The sequence below is a fragment of the Pollicipes pollicipes genome, unplaced genomic scaffold, assembly GCF_011947565.3.
Source record: "Pollicipes pollicipes isolate AB1234 unplaced genomic scaffold, Ppol_2.1 Scaffold_3447;HRSCAF=4054_pilon_pilon_pilon, whole genome shotgun sequence".
Lineage (NCBI taxonomy): Eukaryota > Metazoa > Arthropoda > Thecostraca > Pollicipedomorpha > Pollicipedidae > Pollicipes > Pollicipes pollicipes.
In genome coordinates, this window is record NW_023596297.1 from 27,104,976 (window position 1) to 27,128,105 (window position 23,130).

The 23,130-nt window shown below is 53.1% G+C and overlaps 1 protein-coding gene across 1 annotated transcript in view; it reads left to right on the forward strand.

Annotated features, from left to right (window-relative positions):
* bnl (fibroblast growth factor branchless) overlaps positions 1-10,733 on the forward strand; it is a 22,765-nt gene extending 12,032 nt beyond the window's left edge. The window contains exons 2-4 of the mRNA XM_037214019.1: positions 7,230-7,417; positions 8,194-8,297; positions 8,706-10,733. Coding sequence (XP_037069914.1) covers positions 7,230-7,417; positions 8,194-8,297; positions 8,706-8,903 — 490 coding nt within the window. The 3' untranslated portion in view covers positions 8,904-10,733. The remainder of the gene's footprint in view (positions 1-7,229; positions 7,418-8,193; positions 8,298-8,705) is intronic.
* The last annotated feature ends 12,397 nt before the right edge of the window (positions 10,734-23,130 follow it).

Sequence of the window (23,130 nt, forward strand, 5' to 3'; positions counted from 1 at the left end):
CCGTCAGCTATGTCCACTCACCGCTCGCACAGCGCTAGATTGTGCCCGCCGCGGGGGCTGATAAGACGGCAAGGTTTTTCGCCGGGCGCCGGCGGTGTCGGCAGGCGGGTGGGGCGGGCCTCCGTCCGCCGCCGCCCGGCGCGCGAGGCTGACTCCCGACGTCGGCTGACCGTCGCGTCGGCTGACCGTCGCAGCGAAATGTCGGCAGTGTCGCAGTTCAATGGCGGAGCCGTCCAGTCAGGTGAGCGCGGCCGGGGCTGGTCGGTGGCCGAGCCTCGCATCGGCTCTGGGCTCAGCTCTGGGGCTCGCTGACCGTTCTGGGTTCAGCTCCAGTGGCAACCTTCTCGCCACGGATCCAGGGTCCTACCTGGGCCCTGGGGTCAGACCAGGAGGCTGACTGACAGTCCTGAGGCCGCTGTCCGAACACGGGGTCAGCACTGTTTGGCTCCAGATTAACGTCGCCCCGCGGCTGTGGTCAGCGCTGGCCAGCCGACTGCTCATGTCGCAGTTCGCGGCACTGCAATCCCTGCCCCTGTACCGTCTGTTGCATCTGCCCTCCCCCCCCCGCCTCAGACATACCCTGTTCATACTTCGGGCACGGATCGAACTTCGGACGTGCCTTTACATGCCCTTGCACTGGATGTGTGTGTCATTGCCAGTACCTGCGCGTGCACAAATGTGCAGTCCACGGCTTGCGGGCGGCCGGCGGTCGTGGTGTTTTGTGATCCCACCAGTAAATGGTCCCACCAGCATGTGATCCCATCAGCAAGTGGCCCCATCAGGAGGTGATTCCACAGCGGATGATTCCATCAGCAAATGATTCCATCAGCAGGCGATCCCATCAGCGGGTGATCCGTCAGCAGGTGATCCCGTCAGCAGGTGATCCCGTCAGCAGGTGATCCCGTCAGCAGGTGATTCCACCAGTAGGTGATCCCATCTCAGCAGATGATCCGTCGGCGGGTGATCCCGCTGGTGGGTGACCCCGTCGGCGGGCGAGCCCGTCAGAGGGTGATTCCGTCAGCAGGTGATAACGTCAGCGGCTGATTCCCTCCTGACGTCTGACCTGGTCAGGCCAGCCGTCCCAGCGCGGCGGGGCCGCTCTGGCCGACATTTTTAGACGGCGCCGCCTCACGCTTGGCACGGCCAGCGCGGCGCGGAATCTCGGCAGAGCCATCAGTTATATCGCGTGCATCAATACGGCGGGAAGTGGGACGGCAGGACGGCAGGTTAATGCCACATGTGGTTGCGCGCGCCGGCGCCCGCCGTCAGCGGGGAGTCAGCAGCCGCCTGCCATGTTTGTTACCTTTCATCGGGCGGGGCGGTGCCGGCGGCGGCACGCTCGCCCAGGTCGGCCAGCAGTGTGCCCGTGCCATCAACACAGGGACTCATCAGATAGTGACGGCGGCCGCTGTTAGGAGGTGTTTAGGCTTATTATGACAGCGCAAATACAAAACTTTTGGAGATGAATGTCTGTGGGCGTGCAGGACTATGTTACGCCCGCGAAAACCAGGGGTGACATTTTCGGGTGCCACGATGCGTGGAAGGAAGGCCAAAGTGGAGGAACACAGACGTTGAAGAGAGCAGGCAAGTGCGCTTGATGCAAGAAGGAGAAGGAAGCCAAGAGGAAACTGATAGGCAGGTTTGTAAAGCAAAGGAGACAGGACATCAGTGGCATACTTGAAAGGTCAGTGAGGCCGAGGACAGCCTCCATCGCCGCCGATCACCGCGCGCTCTCCGGGGGACGAACGCTCGAGTTGGCCGGGAGCGTGGGTGGGTGGCCCGCGGCCGGGGCTGGCAGCCGTGGGGAGGGCGGGAGACACCTCCCAAAATAGCGCTTCGGCCCACACGCACATCTGCCCGCCGTCGCCTGGAAAACAGCGTCCGGAAGTGGCCTCGTCGCCGGCGCCGGCCGCGAATGAATGGCCTCCTCCAGCGGCGCCACGCCGAAACTCGAGCGGCTCTAGCGGCGGCGTGTTGCGCGCTGTTTGGACGGCCGCGCCGCGCCCCGCTGGCGCGCGCCCAACATCAGCCGCTGCCGTCGTCAGCCCGGTGCGGGCCCGACGCGGGCCGCAGTGGCCGACGGGCGGCGGGGCGGCCGGCGTATGGTGACCGCGCCGTGACGCCGCGCCAGCCGCCATGGGCAACCTGTGCCCGCGGAGCCGGCGGCCGTCAGGGGCGCCCGACACACCGCTGGACGTGGTGCCGGCCGAGCCGGAACCGTGGCCGCGGGCCGACCCGGTCGGCCGGTGCGGCCCGACAGGTGGAGCCGCCGCGGCGGGTGGAGATGGCAGTCAGATGGGGGTGGGCCGGGACTGAGCTGGGAGACGGCCGGGAGTGTGCGAGGACGGAGTTGGGGAGACAGCCGGGGCAAGACGGAGACGGAGCTGGGGAGGACAGCGGGGGGAAGATGGAGATGGAGCTGGGAGACAGCCGGGGAGTGTGCGGGGACGGAGCTGGGAGACAAGCCGGAGGAAGACGGAGCTGGAGCTGGGAGACAGCCGGGAGTGTGCGAGGACGGAGTTGGGAGACAGCCGGGGGAAGACGGAGATGGAGCTGGGAGACAGCCGGGAGTGTGTGGGGGCGGGGTCGGGAGACAGCCGGGGGTGGGCGGTGACGGAGCTGGGAGACAGCCGGGAGTGTGCGAGGGAGGAGTTGGGAAACAGCCAGGGCAGGCGGAGACGGAGCTGGGAGACATCCAGGACTGCGCAAGGACGGAGTTGGGAGACAGCCGGGAGTGTGCGAGGACGGAACGAGGAGGACAGCTGGGGGAAGACGAAGATGGAGCTGGGAGACAGCCGGGAGTGTGCGAGGACGGAGCTGGGAGACAGCCGGGGCAAGATGGAGACGGAGCTGGGAGACAGCCGGGGGAAGACGGAGATGGAGCTGGGAGACAGCCGGGAGTGTGCGAGGACGGAGTTAGGAGACAGCCGGGGCAAGACGGAGAAGGAGTTGGGAGACAGCCGGGCAAGATGGAGACGGAGCTGGGAGACAGCCGGGAGTGTGCGAGGACGGGGCTGGGAGACAGCCGGGGGAAGACGGAGCTGGAGCTGGGAGACAGCCGGGAGTGTGCGAGGACGGAGTTGGGAGACAGCCGGGGCAAGACGGAGACGGAGCTGGGAGACAGCCGGGAGTGTGCGAGGACGGAGTTGGGAGACAGCCGGTGGAAGACGGAGACGGAGCTGGGAGACAGCCGGGAGTGTGCGAGGACGGAGTTGAGAGAGAGCCGGGAGTGTGCGGCGACGGAGTTGGGAGACAGCCGGGAGTGTGCGGGGCGGAGTTGGGAGACAGCCGGGCAAGACGGAGCTGGAGCTGGGAGACAGCCGGGAGTGAGCGGTGACGGAGCTGGGAGGCAGTCGGGGGTGGGGCGGTCGCCGGAGCTGGGAGGCAGTCGGGGATGGACGGTAGATGACTGTTTCAAGAGACTTCGAGCGGCATTTAGTGTATTTCCTCATCACGCAAAGGCTGAGTATGGGTGCTTGTTTTAGTGCTATGCGTAAGTTGTAAAAGCTATGACTTGTTGGAAATATTCGCAAGGCGTTGCCATTTGAGCATATATGTGTGAATTGGGGACGAAAGGGTGGTCAAGGATGCTTACCAATTGTGATGCTCTGTAGAGGATGTACTCGTGATGTTATCACCAGTACAGGCAGCACCAATTTCCAACTGGTCGACAGGAGCCCATCTTGGACGTTTATAACCATGCCGGCCGGCGTGGTCTGTGGGCACAGTCCCTCAAACAAGTCGAAGCCTGAATGCGGACAGTACATGACTGTCGACTAGTCCCTCTAATAAGTAGCAGTGATACGGGCTCTGACCTGGCTGTAAAACTGTCTTTATTCGTGTAACTGATGCTCAAGAAATGTAGCATGCGATTCCGCACAGTCTGGGCTGGCCGTGAATACTATTACCGATTGTAATGTCCTGTAGAGGATGCACTCGTGGGGTTATGATCAGTACAGGCTCAGATGCAGATGCCGTTACCGTTGTATGCGCCCTGTGTCGCATGCAGTTGGGCACATTTATCTGCTTTAATTTGATGATTGCCATGAACATAAGTGCAACACTTGGAGTATGACTACACGCCTGCATAATCCCAACTAAATGTTGCATGTTCTCTTGCACCTCATTCTGACTGGTATGTTGTAAATGAAATAATTCGAAGTTAAGTTTGCTGGGCGTGGGGTGGAGCCATGTCTCGATCGAGCCTCAATGCCTAGAGCGGGCCTCAATGCCTCGATCGAGCGTCGATGCCTCGATCGAGCTTCGATGCCGCGATCGAGTCTCGATGCCTAGATCGGGCCTCGATGCATCGATCGAGCGTCGATGCCTCGATCGAGCCTCGATGCCTAGATGGAGCGAGCGCCTAAGACCTGTATTGCGGGCGTAAGCCCAGTATTGCGGGCGCGTTGGAGGGCGGGGTCGCGAGCCGCGCGGGGACCTCAAATGATGGGGATCAAAGTCACGTCCGTCAAACACATGTCGTACAGGAACACGTCTTTAATTCGCAAGCTCTCTCAACTTTGGAGCACTTGTGCACCTAACCTAATTTCTGCATATTAGATCCCTCGAGGCATATCCTTCCTAGACGGTCTTTAGAAGCGTGCCGACGCGTGCGGCACACACGCGCAGGCTGCGCGGTGAAAGCGAACCACCCGGGACGGGCAATGTCGTAGTGTCACATCACTCACTGTCGTAGTGTCACTCACTCACTCACTGCCGTAGTGTCACATCACATGCGTGAGGCGTGTCGGTACCGTGGAGATGGGCCGTATTGACCGAAAATGTGGACCATATTTCCATGCAGGGGCAACCTAACACGCGTGGCAAGCTTTTATGTTGCTGCGTTGCTAACTGCAAGGACATCATTCTGGGAACTGATTACTTGTAAGAATAATTTTCATATAAACTTGCCAAAGTTGAGCCAAGTCGTCACATGAATGCTGGATTACATGGAATCTTGCGATAAGGCTTCTAAAATCCCAAATCCCCAAACATACTTCGGCAAAGTTGATAGCAGCAATATGAAATCAAAGAACGGCGTCCAGGAACCCTTTAAAATGGACCCTGGAGCACAAGCGGTTTGTGCTTCAGGACTTATGGGTCCCATCACGGGATCTACGCCTGGGATCAAGGCGCATACCTTATCTGGGTGATGTGTAGCGCACGTCAACCGCCGGGGGGATCCAGGAGCGAGGCGAAGTTGGAACGCCTTTTTCACATATGCAAGCTGAATGATGCATAAATATTATTATCTTAGTATTACAGGTTGTTAGATACGCATAGTGACACAGTAAAACAAATAATGCATCTTCTAAACATGTCAACAAACTGCATTGTGGTACAAAGCGAACAAAACTGAGGGATGTGCAAGGGATCTATTTCGGTTTCAGTCGTCTATCAATGCCGTGATTCTTGCTGACTGTTGAGTGCAATCGACACTATGTCTACCTCAGCATGCGCATGCGCGGATGCACGCGCGCCAGCGAGTAGTCAGGCGATGTGGGTTAGGGAAAAATATTGAGTCGCAATCCGACGGATATTCTGGTGTTCGTGCTGTGATGATTTGCCCATAATTTTATCGTTTTACAACATGCATCTATCAAGGTACAACAGAGGAGTCAGAGAGGTGACTAAAAGGGGATGCAGTCTTCTTCGATATATGCGTTAGGTAAAGTGCTACAAGCTGCCTTTACAATGAATGATAATAAAATCGAGTGTTTCATGTGGGATTCCTGCCTTTGGTACTGACACAGGCATGCACTCTTGACACGTCCGCAGGTGGAGGTCAGTTTGAAACCCGGAAGGATTTTCCGAAATGGTTTCCAAACGGCGCGGCGAAGTCCCGCCAAATTTTGCATAGCTGTAGGCAGTTGAAAATCGGATCGTTTGATATCAACAATTTAGGTTTATCGTGTGAGATTGTTGACCTACGGCAAGTCAAAGTCAGACCACGGATTCAGCGGACAATTTCTAGGGGATCGTTTGTTCGTTCAATCGTTCTTTCGTTCAGTCGTTCGTTCGTTCAATCTGATGTAACAACGGAGTGTTAGAGGAAATCATAAATCTCTTAGTTTCTTAGGCAACACAACAATTGAATGAACAAATTCGATTGGCCTAGGGTAAGGTATGAATGTCAGGCCGAGGGTAAAACCGATATACTTTATAAGTCTAGAGGTTGCTGCATGCGGTGGTTTTCTGGTGCTTATCTTGAATGAACGATAGCAGCAACCACATCACACGTCTTTCATCGATTTCTTTAATGTCAGAATAGACACTGACCTAAAATGACACGGTTACATTTCGTTTTAGGAATATACTAATAACCTAATACCTATATACGTCACATATACCTATATACCACAATACCTATACACGTATACCTAATAACGTCACATTTTGACTCAAGTGAGTTCACAAGCATACCAACACACCATTTGTCTCCAGCTTTTTTAGTTCCTGAGATCTCAGAGGGGATTCAAATTGCCCCCAAGCGAGTGAATGATATTCAACCGGCCACCCGGGGGGGGGGGGGGGGGGTTAAAACTGCTACAGGTTCATAAACTGTTACAAACTGCATTTCTACGGCAAGGAATGAACTAAAAGACATAACAAATTGTATCTTTGCTGTGATGGTGTGCTTTCGCCCGCGGTCGTCCCATACCGTATGTTTATAAGGAAAAACTTCATCTCTTGACGCGTTGCGTTTATTGTCACCAACCATTCCATAGCAACAAAGCACAAGTTGAGAAACCTGTCAGAGCTGAAGTCCAGTTCGCATCCGCATTTTATTGCACCCACTCCCAACAACACGATAAACAATGAGACACGGTCCGCGTGTCTCATTGTTTATCCAATGTGTCTCGTAGGTCTTCTACGCATTGGACGATACAGACCGTGGTTTTACCCATTTTCCTTTCGAGTGAGCTGTTGGCAAAAGTGTCTTAAACATTATATATGACATAGATTTCACGCCCCGGCAAGAAGAGCCGACCATTAGAACGACAAGACTATTTCGGCAGATTTCGAGACTCTAAGCGGGTCAATTTACCCACAAAAATAAATGGAACGCAATCCGCCGCACGAGGATGTCGTTAAATGCCGCCATTGAACACAAACGTGTAGCGTATTTTTCGGAGCGTTGCCCCGACCTGGACCAACTTGTCAGCATCACACGACCCCTAACGTGTCCCCTACTGAGCGGCGCGCTCCGTTCCGTTCCGTTCCGGCAGCGGGGGCGGTGGCGTTCCGGGCGTGCCGCCGTTCCCCGTGCCTCCGTTCGTCATCCCCAACGAGGAGCACGGCGGCGAGCACACCTACGTCGGCAAGCGGAAGCAGCTGTACTGCCGGCACGGCGTGAACCTGGCCGTCCTGCCCGGCGGCCAGGTGGCCGGCACGCAGGAGCCGTTCAACAAGTACGGTACGTGGGGACGCCGAGTGGCTGCGCCACCGGCGGCTGGACCCCTTCACGCTTCGTTTCGCTCGGTGTCTTGTCGCCTGGTGGGAGATGTTCGGCGTTCGTATCGGGCGTTGGGACGGATATTTGAGACGTCTGCACTGGCCCCGCCTCGCGAAGGCAATGCTCGGCTGATTGCGTGGCGAAGCTGGTGCAGTCAAGCCACGGACCGTGCAGTGCTGCCATACTGAAAGCGAGACCTCATGCAGAGGTCTCGCTTCAGAGTCCATGAAGAGATTCCCCCACAGCGTACATCTTTATTGTTGCTTGCGTTTGCAGCTAATTTTGTGTGATTTTGGACTATAAGGGTGGCCAGGCAGTTCATGAGAGAGGACGGGTGAAGACCACTCCTTAGAGATGCAAACTTCCACCCATGTCGCAAACGCTTGGCAGCTTCGTGTGCGGATGCATTACGCGTGTGATCAGAAATATGATCAGAAATATTTTCAGTTAATCACAGCTACATGCGCTGCCCATCGCCTGACCGCCCTAAAAATATGTGCATTGCAGTTTGCACTGCAGTGGTGCAATGTAATGGATCTGAAGAAAGGGGAGAAGAAAGCACGCGATGGTCTGACTCAGTCTAGCCTCCTTAGATAAATCCAGAAGACTTTGGGCTCAGAGGCCAAGGTCGACACACGTCCCAAGACATCCTGTGTCTCTCAAGACTGACTATCCTGTGTCTCGCGGCATGTTGCCACTGTCACACCTTCCCGCTGATGGCGTGCGTCTGCGATCAGCCGTGCTGGAGGTGACTGCCGTCGATTTGCAAGAGGTGCGAATGCGGGCTGTGGAGACCGGACTATACGTGGCCATGGACGGCAGAGGGCGCCTCTACGGAGAGGTAAGTACTGCTCCGCGGCCGCACATTCTCACCACACATTTCTGCAGAGATTGGCGCAATGCCACTCGCCGAAATCGCGGGGGATAGCAATGGATCACACTGAGTCGAGTGATGGCAGCACGATATCATGTCGATATCGATATCAACGCGATATCATATCGAAAGCGACAAACGACCACTCAAATCACCAAAGTGCTAAATCGAGCAAACCGGGATAGAGCCGTTATGGCGGCATGCCGTGAATGGCGGCATGCCGTGCCTCTTCCATGTTGTCGCACCTGACAGAGCACGAAAGCTGAGTTGTTAGTATGCTCTGTTCTGTTAGTATGCTCTGTCGGCCGGCAGCTCTGCCGGTTAGCCCGGTTGGCTATCAGCCGGCCGCCTAAGTCGGTCTCCTCACTTTTGCAGCGTGACGCCGACCAGATTGGCTGCATCTTCGTCGAGCAGCTGGATGGCGGCTACCTGACCTACCTCAGCAAGAAGAACGCCCACTGGGGCTGGTACCTGGGCTTGAAGCGCAGCGGCCGGCCGAAGCCGGGGCCGCGGACGCGCTGGGGTCAGAAGGCCGTACAGTTCCTCTCCCGGCGAGCCACCCGGCCCGTGTAACGCCTCGCGGCGCGCAGGCGCGTCCAGGACAACGGTATGGGGTGACGCGTGCTCACCGGGAATGTCTCAGTGGTGGCCTCTGGAAGCGTCACGCCGCGTGGCATGCTGCAGGCGTCCACCAGCGTGACCTTGCAGTTGAGTGCATCGCCGTCCAGCCTGCCTTGCCTGCGTGCCTGAGTGCGCCCCTGGCACACGCCGGAGACGGTACGCGTTGGATCTGCTGTTCCCGGTGCGCCACTGGCCTTGGCGAGTGTGGGTGGGACCTGCCGCACATGAGCGCGCCGCCGCACGGGTGCCGCACCTGACGGGACGGTCGAGGTCACGGGGCGTCGCCCACTGCCGGCGAGACGACCGTCGAGACCTTGCTCCACTGAAGACGGGATGTGTAGCGGCGGCTTCCGGTCCGCTGTGGTCTGCGACCTGGCCCAGACGTACACGGAGACGGAAGTGCGAGCGGCCAGCTGTAGACCTCACTGCCAGTGACCTGCTGACGCACTTAGCGGCTGGGCACGACCCGGGCACGAAATCTCGGCGCTCTCGACCTGGCTGCACCTGACAGCAGAGTCTCAACACCTGAAGGCTCTCCGTCCGTCACATGATGTCAGTATACCCTTGTGTCGTGTTTCTGTGTCGTTGACCTGGTAAAGAGGTCTTGGCGTCTGCCAACTACCCTTCATGACCTAGTAACGAGGTCATCGTCATCGCCATCGTCATCGCTGTCGACCGTGTAACTGACGCGACAGAGTGTCCAGGCTTGTGTCAGCGCCGTCTTCAACGTTTCGCACCGTCCACTGGGCGAAATTGTTCGGCAGTTTTAATCCCAGGATGTTCCAGAGGCAGGCGCGTGGTCCGAACACACGTTGCACTGCCGCGCGTGTCACGGCGTCATGGAATGGGCCGGCTGGCGAGAAAGCGTGCTCCAGGGCCTCGGAACTCGGGGCCGGCCGACGAGAGAGCGTGCTCCAGGGCCTCGGAACGCGGGGCTGGCCAGCGAGAGAGCGTGCTCCAGGGCCTCGGAACGCGGGGCTGGCCAGCGAGAGAGCGTGTTCCAAGGTCTCGGAATTCGGGGCCGGTCGGCGAGAGAACGTGCTCCAAGACCTTGGAAAGCGTGCCATGCAGTATTAATGTCTGGGGTCTGAGCGGGTCTTGGTTCTTGCGTCTGTTGGAGCGTACAGTATTCTTTGCAACGAGCAAGAGGTGATCGTGAATCTATATCGATGTTTTCAACTCTGACAACGCTGCCTATGTTAAGCAGAACGTCCTTGGTCATGACGCTGAAGGTGCCTCTCTAGCTCTCTATTGGTGCCTTCACCATGCGTTTCAAACCTTATGGGAAGATTCCTAGCTTTGACTGACCCAAAAGCAGGGGAAACAGTCCGTCAGCATTGCTGTGCGGCGACTGACACCCAGTGGCCGAGGTCCTCGATGTCGAACATCGCCTCACCGCACGAACCTGCCACCGAAATATGTGCTTTACGTTTCTGATACCAGGGCATCGTGGTGAACCATGCCGATGTACGCTCATTTCTTTCAGCCCGCCTGCAGTGTCACGCCACTCGGGAAATGGCGGCTCGGCTTTCTGCCACAAGCCCTCATGTCTCTGTACGTTTGTGGACCAACAGATGTAGCCCCGGCGTTGTGGGTTAAAGCTGCGGGTTGTTTTGCCGCGTTGTGGGTCCTAGCCATTGAGGCTCCTCACTGCACCCGCTTCGTAGCGTACCATTCGACTCGTCCGCTGTAATATGATGTCATTCTTTAACCCTCGGCTCGTGTCGTGGCGCTGTGGTCAATAAGCGGCGAGGTGCCAGCGCACTGTTTCTCTAATAAAACTGGCAGACGCGTGAGCATCGCTTCAGTCCCCGACATCATTCCTCCGCTGGGTTCGAGCGGTGGTTGCACCGCAGCACGACCAGACGGGCGGTGGGAACCGTCACGACCTGCTCGCGACGTCTTCTGAACAACTTCCCATCAAACGTCGTCGATTCCGCCGCGTATTTCCCCATCACACCCGAATGGCAGCACCGCGGCGAGTCCAGCTGAAAGCCCTCAGCGACCCCCGCGGCAAGTCCAGCTGAAAGCCCTCAGCGACCCCCGCGGCGAGTCCAGCTGAAAGCCCTCAGCGACCCCCGCGGCAAGTCCAGCTGAAAGCCCTCAGCGACCCCCGCGGCGAGTCCAGCTGAAAGCCCTCAGCGACCCCCGCGGCGAGTCCAGCTGAAAGCCCTCAGCGACCCCCGCGGCGAGTCCAGCTGAAAACCCTCAGCGACCCCCGCGGCGAGTCCAGCTGAAAGCCCTCAGCGACCCCCGCGGCGAGTCCAGCTGAAAGCCCTCAGCGACCCCCGCGGCGCACGTGTCCGACTCCGTACTTCTGATGCGACTTACGCCGGCAGGCCGGCCGCCCAGTCCGGATGCATGGGCTGGGGCCAGGTGTCACTGGCGTCGGTCCCGCCAGCCAAGCCTCGCCAGGTGCACGCCGCCTGTCGTCCGCCACATGGAACATCCGTGTCACAGAAACGGTTCCCGACAGCGGCTGGCGGCGTCATCAGGTGTAGCCGACAGCGGCTGGCAGGGTCGTCGAGTGTCTCCAGCAGTGACTGGCGGCGTCATCGGGATATCCGACAGCGGCTGGCGGCGTCATCGGGATATCCAACAGCGACTGGCGGCGTCATCGGGATATCCGACAGCGGCTGGCGGCGGCGTCGGGATATACAACAGCCACTGGCGGCGTCATTGGGTGTATCTACAGGGGCTGGTGACGGCACCGGGGTGCCTGACAGCGGCTGGCGGCGTCATCGCGTTTATACATCGGCGTCTGGCGACGTCATCGGGTGTATTTGACAGAGTCTGGCGGCGGCATCGGGTGTATTGAACAGCGGCTGGTGGCGTCATCGGGTGTATCCGACAGCAGCTGGCGGCGTCATCGGGGTTATCCAGCAGCGGCCAGCGGTGTCATCGGAGTATCCGGCAGCGACTGGCGACGTCGTCGGTTGTATCCGACAGCAGTTTGCGGCGTCATCGGGGTTATCCCACAGCGGCTAGCGGCGTCATCGGGGTATCCGACAGCGGCTGGTGGCGTCATCGGGTCCACCCGGCAGCGGCTGGCTGGAAGCGGCAAGCTTGGGGGTGGCGCAACAGGCTTGTCCTTTTTAAGTGTTAATCTGAACCACCTGAATAGATGTATTTCTGGGATCAGAGCTCACGTTAAGCGATGCTTGTTATGTGAGCCCTGACCCCAACCATCCGATGGTGCAATTCCAGGTCAACGACAGAGTTTACAGGGGAAAGTTTAACTCACCGCAATGCCCAGTACGGTCGGTCCTGCCCTCTAACGTCACCTGACCTTTGGCACAGCCGCTGCCTCCGGATACAGGCCATGTCTGTCGAAAATAAATTGCGAGCGCCTAAAGCGGCTTGAGACCATCCCGCTACGGATGGCTGCATCGGAAGGCAGGCGCCTTAACCAACCGAGCTATTGAAACGTCCTTGCAGATGACGCTGGCGTGGCCACTATAGATGTCGCTACCTGTAGCGCTGCACTGTGCAGCGCCTCGGACAATGGTAACGACAGACGGGTGATGGGTGGCACTCTTATCTTCGTAGAATTTTGAAAACTGCGTCTATTTCTACGCCCGTCTGCGTGCATGCACATTTGCACTGTTCCGGCTTACGTTCTGCGCGTTTCCATGTGTCGTCGCCCCCCGCCCCATCTTGGTTCGGACGGATGAGCCCACAACGTAGTTTTCTGTTGTTTGCATTGGAAGAAATAAAGCGATGTGATGCAATAAAAAGACAGAAAACACGGTCACTCCCCTCCCCACCCCACTAAGGCATCGGTTCTGCGTCTGCCTGGTGTTTTTTTCTACAATATGATTAACGGTTTTTTAATCCATCCTTTGTAAGTGTTCATCAACGGAGGAGAAGAACGGGAAAATAACGTGATTACAAAGCCGTCTTCGCACAGCACGACTTGGGTCGTGAGTTTAGGGTACACGCAACAAACAATGCTTAGCAGGCACTCTGAGCCCAAAGCCAATCGCGCAAAATCATTTGGAATAAATGCATAAAAGGGAAAGAAAGTTATTGATATCTCATATTGAGCAGTGCGGATGGCCACTCTTAATCATAAGCATGGCTTGAAACTTGCGGTACTGCCTATGTAACCAATTGGTACTCTATAGGATCGCTTAATCAGTGCCTCGTGGTATAATGTAGGTTGATAATTTAGCCTTTCTCGTACACAGCTAAAAACGAATGCTCGCAGTGATACCAATTGTCAGTATCTGTTCACCTATCAGCTCAGCACCCTTTGAGCAAACTTGAAGTTTAAGCCTACCAAGGTCAGTGGCGAAAGACAAGTCAAGGAAGTCAACTTCTTTTAGAAAAAGTTGGCCACGCATAACTTTTTTGTGCGCTATTTGCGAATATTCAAAATTCCTGAAGTAAGTGAGCATGATAGTACCTACAGTTGTATTTCATGTTTTCAAAATAGGCGAGGTCAGTGATCAGAGGTGAGGCAAATTTTTGCAATTTTTTGCAAACTATGCAAATAAGCGCGCATTTTGCGTAGTTCTGGTGCTTGTATATGAGACGAAAGTTCTTACTCACATGTAGAACTATCATACCACCACGGAGCACATGATATTAGCCTAGGTCATCATCTTTTTCTTTGGGTGCCCTCTGCAAAACATTTGCTGAGCTCAAAATAGCGAGTTTTGATTGACAACTTTATGTGCGGAATTCGACTATTCCGCTGAAAGCATGTTGTGATATCATTTAATGCATAGTGAGGTCACAATAGACCACGAGAGGACATGCAAGGTCATTCATCCGAGGTCAGTCATCGCTATTATATTGCCAGTAGCGGAGACGCTAGATGAATGTGTGGAGCGCATGTTATCACCTCTACATCGTGTTTGTGAAGCTGATGACGTATGATTTCATTTACCAGCGTGCCTGTTCTCAGTTAGCTATAACTGCATTGCCAAGTCTCGAAAAATTATGCATAATGCTTGCAAGAGCTATGCGATCTTGAGTACCTGTAGTTGTACAACACACAATTTATGACCACAAAAAGAAAACGTTTCACTGATCACTTGGACGCGGTTAACACTACAAATGTTGTCACTAGGATGGTTTATGAATTTGGTCTTAGTTGACCTCAGCTAACCTTCAGGTCAGCCTGAAATTGTATTTTTGTTTCGGAAAACTTTTGTCCCACAGCTTCACCTAATCAAATAAACTTAGTCAGACTCACATCCGTGAAAGAAAAAAAAGCATCGTTCTTTTAGGCCACTGATAAACCAATTTTGAACGATAACCTGACCCGACCTGACCCTTGAGAGGGAATAGTAATGGTCGAAAGAACTCCCCACAGTCTTAAAGCTTGTTCTGTGGTCCCAGTGCTCGTCTTGACACGCTGACATATGATTCAACGGCATCTATCAGAACGACATTTTTCATTTCGTGACCTCCGGTGGCCTCACGTTCGACCTAATGTCAAAAATGTTGTGTATTCTTTGTGATTTGGCCAGACCTTCACAACAGAAGCCTTTTTCGCAGGACGTCTGGAAATTGGAGATCCCAGGGGACAGCGGAAGTCAGCTTCCGCTTCCCGCCCGGGCGTGGTAGTCTCAGACCATGTGGACACCCGAACCGCCGTTAGACCCGTTTAGGCCGGGCACAGGTTCAGCATTCCGCTTTTGCACCAATCCACTCATATAACATACCGCTTCATGTCCGTAATAAAAAATAAACAACAAATAAACAGACAAGCTCGGATTATTTCCCTCAATTCATGGGTTTGGCAAGAACTTAGACCTTATAACTTAGAACAAAGGGCTTTCAACGTTTTAGTAGCAACTACATTCAAGCACATGATTGTGAATGTGATGCACTCTTGGTATTCTTCCCTTGTCACCCTTAGTGATTCATAGGCATTTTGAATGAGCATTGCAATCAGGTATAACTTGTGCCACTTCGACACCCGCAACTGCGGTTAGAGCCATTTCCGCTCACATGGCGACGTGTTTGACAGCTGGATTACACTATGACCACGGTCGTAGCAAACTGGCATTGACCACGGACAGCTGATATTGCGCCATGACCACGGGCGAGGGAAAACGGAACATGAGGTGAAACCAAACTCTCGTTTGTATCCAACCGTAAACGATGACACATGACAAACTAGCATAAAAGTTGGTTTTGTTCCCCGTCGACATTCGAAGTCGTTTTTCCGCCCCTGCTCATAGCGATCAAGCGGCACGCTCTGATGACGTGGCAGCAGCTGGACGTCAATAGTCAGAGGCACACCCATTGGCGCGTGCAACAAAGCCCGGCCGCCGCGCCCAGGCGTCAGTCATGGTCAGCTTTGGGATAATAATGGCAACATGGACGTGTAGGTTTATCGTCGTCGAAGAATCTGCTTGAGAGGTTTGTCTCTAGCGAAACACAAATATATTGCGATCCTCAGCACGGACGCGGACCCCCGGCAGTACAGAGTTCCATTGAGCCTGGTTGTGCACGCCATTGCGAGCCGGCGACGAACAATCCTTAAATCGATTGCACCCATGGTTTTGGAAGAACCAAACCGCCACAGACTTACAGAATCGAAAGGTGCGAAGTCGTTGGAGAGCAGTCTGGTCTGGATAAGGCGAGTCAGAGGTGAGAGGCAGTTCTTCAAAGGCGGTCGTATATACTGCTGTTCACCGATACAAAACAAAGCCTTACAGCGAGTTCAAAACGTTTGGAGTGTGCTTGCGCTCCTGGTATTTCTGCCAGAGATTGCCACTCGCTGCTTTGAATGCAGATCTCTATGCATGGGAAACGCTTGTATTTGTTTTTCTAGCCTTAAGCATAGCTTTTCTCTCCTGGCATCGAGAGTTTCCATGCTCAAGCGTTGCAATATGTGCGAGTACTTTTCCGAATGGCCGAAGATGATTTTCAAGGCTCTCTTCTGCACTTTCTCGAGGTGTTGCGCCTGCTTGGCAATGAGTCGCGCGTGAAAAATCGGTGCACAATATTCTAGCAATCGCCGGATGTAAGTAACATACACACGAACAAGCTGTTCCTGTGGTTGATGGTACTTCTTCATTATGCAGAGCATATATAGAGCTTTCGATGCTTTGGTTACAATATCATCCACATGTGCTTGCCATGACATGTCATTTGATAATGTTACACCTAAAAGCTTAGTTTTGATGGTAGTTGGCAGGCTTTTTCCTTAAATCATGATCTTCGGTAGTGCTAATGGTTTTTTGGCTGTGAAAAAAATGCATGACTTGACATTGGTCAGCATTCAATATCATGGTGTTTGCCGTTGCCCAATCAATTATCTTGTCAGTGTGCTCTTGCAACTGACAGTGCCGATCTACTTGGTCAATTCGACACGCCTGGTATATGGTAAGGTCGACTACATACTTCAGTCGGTTGTCAATATGAGCAGCGGCACCGTTAACCATAGCCGGGAAAGCAACCGGGCCAACTAAGTTGCCTTGTGGAGTGCCGTCTCTGTCAACTCCGTCAGCGAATCATGCAAGAGCCTAATTAGATAGTGTGACGTTGAGGCACCTTTCATATTTCCGTATTGGCGCATATCTTTGCTTGGTTTTATATTCGCCAAAATTCGCGGAACAATAATTTTTTCCAAAACCTTGCTAAAAGTCGGTGTGAGGCTTGGCGGTCTCAGATCTCCTGGCAACTTGAGTGATGTTTTCTTTGGCACAGCTGCTCTCTTCTACACCAATGGCGCGCACCCTTCATGCAATGACCGGTTGAAAATATGAGTAAGTGGTACGGCCAGATCCACAGAAAATTCCTTTACTAGCCGCACTGGAAGCTGTCCAGTGGGAAACATTATGCATATAGATAAAACAGCGTTAATAGCTTTACTCCTCGTTCGAAGAGAAAAATGGAGAGATAAATGTGCTGTTTTGGCTATATGCGTTGATTGAAAAGAATATCCGTAGCAAATTCGAAGTTGCCTGCTGATTCTACTCGAATTTTCAGTTTTTGTTTTAACAACAGCTAGCCACAGTTTTTAAACACCACCAACATGCAGGGGATTGCACAAGAAGCAATTCACATCCACACATCTAACAGATGAGCAATGTACATCTAACTAAGAATTCAAATACGCGAAAAAGCATAGGCAAATTAATTCAAGTTAACAGTCATCACGCATAGCGCATCAATTACTTCCGCAAGCGATTTCAAGTAAACAGGCCTCTCGCATCACGCATCACTTTTACATGCAAACGATTTCAATGAAACAGACATCGTGCATCAAGCGGCAGGTAACACTGGTATGTGAAAACGATTTTAAGCCAGCATGTATAGAACATCAAGACACTAGTCACATTCACCTAATCGTCCATGATGAGTTCTGTACATTGAAGTCTGGTCGCCAACTTCTTATAAAAATAGATTCACCATGTTTCCTGTCTGTATGTTCCCGTGCTTCGGAGATAACTTTGAGTTCCAAAAACGTTAAAGGGCTCGTACTGCCCTTGGATTTTAACCTCAGCGCGTCCTGTCAAAAAGATTGTCGCCGAAAGGGTTCGTTTTTATCGTCTGTTTCGCTTTTAGCATCTCGCAGAAGTTCATCACAACTGAAACGAGTAGGGTGCATGGACTTCCCAACAGAGACTATGTACCTCCCACGTTTTTCGCACAGTTTGCATTTAAATCCGTAAACCACATTTCTTCACGTGCAAACCCCCTAAAACCCAGGCATGCATACATGACACCTATCGCACCCCGGGGCTTAGGCTTCGAGATAAGATATTTATCTTGAGAGTTGTTTAGCTCCTTGTCGTTCTTCTAAGCTATGCGTACGTGCAGTTTTAATTTTCTAAAGGTATGCTGAATTTTCCAGAGCAAGTGTTCATCTATGTTCAGCTAAGCCAATTTATTTACCCAATTCACCCTTTACAACGGACCATAAAGAAAGGGGGTCCACATTTGGATACACTAGTGACGGTAGAAAAGAGGAACAACCGTACAACGTTAGAAATGGAGCTGTGATCAAGCCCGCCAACTCTGGTATAATTGTGCACTGCGAATCTGCGCATCCGACTTCCACTAAGCACAATATAATTCGAAACACGCTCCATGTAGCTCTAAGCAACTCATCAAGCAGTGAAAAAGACGAAAAGAGCATAACAAAGATAGACATAGCTGTTAGGCAATGGATATTCTCCACGACCTTTAGGTTGAATGTTGGAAGAGGTCAAAACATCTAGAGCACGTAGGGGATGTGCGGTAGGAAACGAGAACACGCCCTGTCAACCGACGGATCCTTAACACTACCTTGCATAGATGAGCGCTTCCTTTTGAAAATCAAACATATCGTTAGGAAATCCAGACGGCCCGTACGCATAGCTTGGAAGAACAAGAAGCTAAAAAGTTTCAGGTAGAATATTGCATCGAGGCCTCAGTGCCCGAGGGGCAATAAATGTCATTCATGCAAGCCTTGGTTTCAGGGGATTTGCACGAAAGACAGCGGTGTTTATGAAATTAGCATGCACCCGGTTGTTCGGTTGTATACCCTTCGCTCGGGTGGGCGAAGGGGGGGGGGGGCTGCGGCAGTTTCACGCGCTGAGATCTCAGGAACTAAGACAGCTAGAGACACCAAATTCAAAGGGTGTGTTGACCTGTACGTGAACTGACTTAGACCGAGGTTTGAGGCTTCTAGGTCATGATCTCTGGATTAAATGAGGTCAAACAAGGTAAAATGCCAGGTTGGTTTCCAAAGGGCCTCTAGAGCCTAGGTAATTGTACTAAGCGAAAAGGTCACATGCTCATTTGAGATCGCTGACCTTGTTTGACCTTTTGAAAGTCCTGGCGACCAGAATCGTACGAGACTGCTTTGAGTTTTGCGGATGGATGAGCGACAAAGATTACGCTAGGCAGAATGCTCCTAAAAACAAAGTGTTGACCTGGGTCATCTCAGATCAGCTACTTATTCTAACCTTTAAGAAGTCCATGGAAGGTGTAAAATGTGGTTTCTGTTGTCAATAAATTTGAAATGAACCCCAGAAACTACCCCATACAGCAAGTCCTAGAGGAACAAAAACGGTTGGTCCTGACCTTGGTCTGACCTCCACATCTGACCCTAGGTCAATTTGATTTGCTAATTCAATTGTTGTGTATTCTAAGAAAGTACTTCAGAGATGCATGGCTTCGTTTAACACTCCGTTGTCGGATCAGCTTCAACGATCCCCTAAAAATTGCCTTTGATGAAAGCGTGACCTAACTTTGGTCTTACATGGTGCATCTAAATATTTGATGTCAGACGATTCGCTATTCAGTCATCTACAGCCATGCTAAGTTTGGCGCGGCGTGGCCGCGCCATTCCGAAATCACTCCGGAAAAATTTTCGGGGGTCAACTTGAACCCCACCCGAGCGCGTGTCAAGTCTAAACTTTATGAAAAACAAGGGAGGGATATCGTCGATGTCGGGGAGTCCTTGCACCCTATTGGTTTGATATATAATGAACATCTACGAGATGCCGTTATAAAAACAGATAATACCATTTTTGGCGATCATTTTTGGACAAAACACGCTCGGCTGAAATCCAGAAGCATACGGACCCTTCACCCCTTCTAGAGCTCAAAGTCACTACATACAGAATACGACCTCCATCCGGCCTTTAGGACCCTTCGGGCACGACCCAGTGTAGAAGGCCCCAAAAGATGCAGTGTACCCGAGTGGGTTATCCGATGGCCCCGACAGGAACGTAGGGCCCAGAGAGGAGCGAGCGGCGCTCGCATCGGCGCGTGGCGGCGCGCTCAGCTGATTTGAGATGGTCCAATATATGGCACATTGACCCCAGTTCAGCTTAACAGGCCCATGCTGGAATGGGGTCGGAGGGCCCACCGTTCGGTACTGGAGGCCCTGACTGGCACAGCACCTTTTCACTGCCTCAGTGTGAACAATCGTCATAAGTTCGAATCATAATGATAATCGTCATTCAAATCGTTAGTACCCAAGACACGACATAGAGTTCCCCTAACAATCAAATGCACCCGAGCAGCTTATCAGAAGGGGCCGCGACAAGAGCGTAGAGCGTAGGGCCCTCCACTGAAATAAAAGTGCCCAAAACCCAGTACGGAGGGCCCCCGAAAGATGGAGTGTACCCATGCAGGCTATCAGATGGCCCCGATAAGAGCGCAGGGCCCTAAATTCAAACGCCAAGACTCAATATGCAGGGCTGCCGAACAATCCACTTTGACCGAAGAGGTTAACAGAGGGAACCCCAGACAAGTGCGAAGGGCCCCCACTCAAATAGGACGTCCCCAAGACCCAATGTAGAGGTCCTCCCGAAAGATCGAGTGTATCCGGGCAAGCTATCCGATGGTCTTGACAAGAGCGTAGGGCCCTACATTAAAATACCCAATGTGCAGGGCCCCTAAACAATCCAGTGTGCCGGAGCAGGTTAACAGACAGGGGCCCCAAAAAGTGTGCTGGGCCCTCCATTGAAATAGAATGTACCCTAGACACAATTTGGAGGGCCCCGGCCGACAGAGTGTGCATAAGCAGGTTAACAGGTTGGCCCCCGACAAGAGCATAGGGCCCTAAGCAAGTGACAGAATTGGAAGTGCCCTAGACCAATGCAGAGGGCCCATAAGCATATCGCGAGTGTGTCGGGAGGTGAACCGAAACCAACGTAAAGGGCACGCGAGCAACCGAGAATACCCGGACAAGGTAACATATGGGTCCTCGGCTATAGCCCGCAGAGCCTTTCTGACGACTGGAAGGATTCCGTTGAAGGTCTCTGATTGACAAGAGCGCCCCGGCACGCTAGCAGGAAGAGCACAGCAACGGTGCAGGGCCCTCCGAGCAAACGCAAAGCAGTCAATGTTAACGTGGAAGGTTCCTTAACGATTGAAATGACCCTGTAAGTGGGCATATAGGTCCCGATTACAGGATAGGGCCCCAGACAGCGTAATAAGGCTTAAAATTTCCAATGAAAAAGTCTTCAATAATGGAAAAAGTCGTTCTCTTTTCTCGTAGGCCATTCACTTTCGCTTACATCTGTTATCGGTGGCCTGGAAATCCGAAGAAATTTTGATGTGTTTTATGTTTAAAAAACTGCATTTACTCGGTCAGCTATATGCCCCTTCGGAGCCTATGGGCCACTTCGGGCCCAAGGGGCGCCATAGCCCCGGACTGCCCTCTCTGGATCCGTCCCTGACTCAGGTAGTGGCGTAGGTGCGGGGTGGGAGGCACAGCAGTCACTTGCCAACAATTAAAGGGCCAGGCGGAGATCACAATACCGCTGACTTGTATTGGTACAGAGACGTGGCATGCACTATCTTATAAATACTGGCAGCATTGCGTTTTCTGTCTCAGTTACACATTGCGACATAAATAACTAAAATGAAACAAAGTGACTGAAATCCGATTATTTTTGTTTCGAGCGAGGCTCTTCTAGGCGACTTGGTTCACATCACAGCCGGACAACTCGTAGGTAACGGCTAGGCTGCGGCCCCGTCTAAATATGAGGAACGTATGTCCAGAGCCGACAATAGTGACGGAACGGCCGAATGCCCGCGTGAGTTTTCTCATCATGACCGTCACCTGACCGTACAATGAAGTTGATAATGGTTGAACTGTGCGTAGCATCTCATGACTTTATTTACATGCATATGAACTGCTTCAGAAAAGCCGATGAAAGCGTGCAAAAGAGGGCCAAACGAAAATTAACCGCCGCCCCGGGAGTCCATCACGACACTCGCCCGTCACGAACCTATCACCGTCGCACGGAGCTACGCACCCTTACACGCCTGAATGCCGAGATAACTGCTCAAAGAAAACTATGCCAGCGATGCCCGCTGGGGATTGGAGGTGCCGGCTGGCCGGCGGTTCAAAGTTGCGGGATGTGGTTTGCGGAGAGCTTGGGAAGGACGCTGGTTATTGGCTCGCCACGGCCGAGCGTCATCTAGACAGGGTGCGAAGGGTGATGCACTTCGCAGCCAGGCAGCTGAGTGGTATCCGCCGCAGTGATCAAATTTCATGCGTTCTGCACGCGCTCGGCTGGCGTAGCGCCGCAGATTTGTGCACCACCGGGACTGTCTGAATGGGTACAGGGCACTGGACGTCCCCGAATCTCACGGTGCGCTACACGCTCTATCCGTAATCCGCGCCTAGTCTTCCCAACGCCAAAGTCGGGCTGTTCCGGGCGGTGTGGGCTCGCTACGTCTACCACGCGTCTGACTGAGCGCCACGCAGCGGCATTTTCCGTGCCGCGTCGCCGTCGTGGAGAACCGGCTGCCTACGGTGGCCGCCTGCGCCCCCTCGCGCCAGGCATACTTGACTTTTAAATCGCTCGCTCATTAACTGAAACTATGTATCTATGGGTATGTGTGTATCCCTGTACTGTGTGTGGGCTCTTATTGTTTGTACGACTAGGCGCAGAACAATGACCACGTGGATGCGCCATAAATCGAATGACTGTAGCTGTTACTGTAAACTCTAGGCACGGGAGACATTGAACGTGCTTGGATAATATGGGGGAATACCGCCGAGTAGTCTTTGGAGTTCTGTTAGCATCACACTAGGATGTGCAGCATTTTTATCCTATTGATGTCAAAGAATTGAGTGGTGAGTTGGTCCTGTTCGGTCTCAGGGGAGATCTGGGCTCTGGGAAGTCTCACCCGCCCTTTGTGCGCTGAGAGCTCTTACTTGCCCTCTGTACGATATCATCCGTCTCAGATCGTGGCGCCAGGGACTGGGTAATCTGACCCCAGTCTTACAAGACGCCGGCGCAGAATGAGCCATTGTGCGACCCGAGACCGTGAGACGCCCGGCGGCGTCGCGACGCGTTTGGCAGTCACGTACAAGACGCTGCGTGCTCCAGAACCAGCGCTGGCAACTGCAACACCCGCCAGGTAGTGTTAGAAACTGCTTGCCTATTTCAATCCTTCGATCGTCATATCATTTAATTGCATTCCATAAACATTTAATTTGCAATTCTAGAACACTCATAAAATAGTATAGCATGGTACAGGGACCCTTTAAAGGGAATGTTTCATTTTTGAAGATATTGAGATAAGCATCAGATATGATGGGAAAAGCTTACTTGTAGCTATTGGTAGGCTTTCAAGGCTCAAAAATGACTAAGTAGCATAATTTCAAAGTTTGTTTTAAATGCACCGCGTTGCGTCATTGTTTGATGGCGTCATGGAATGGTTTTGTGACAACAGCAATACCTGGCAGCATCTGTCAGCC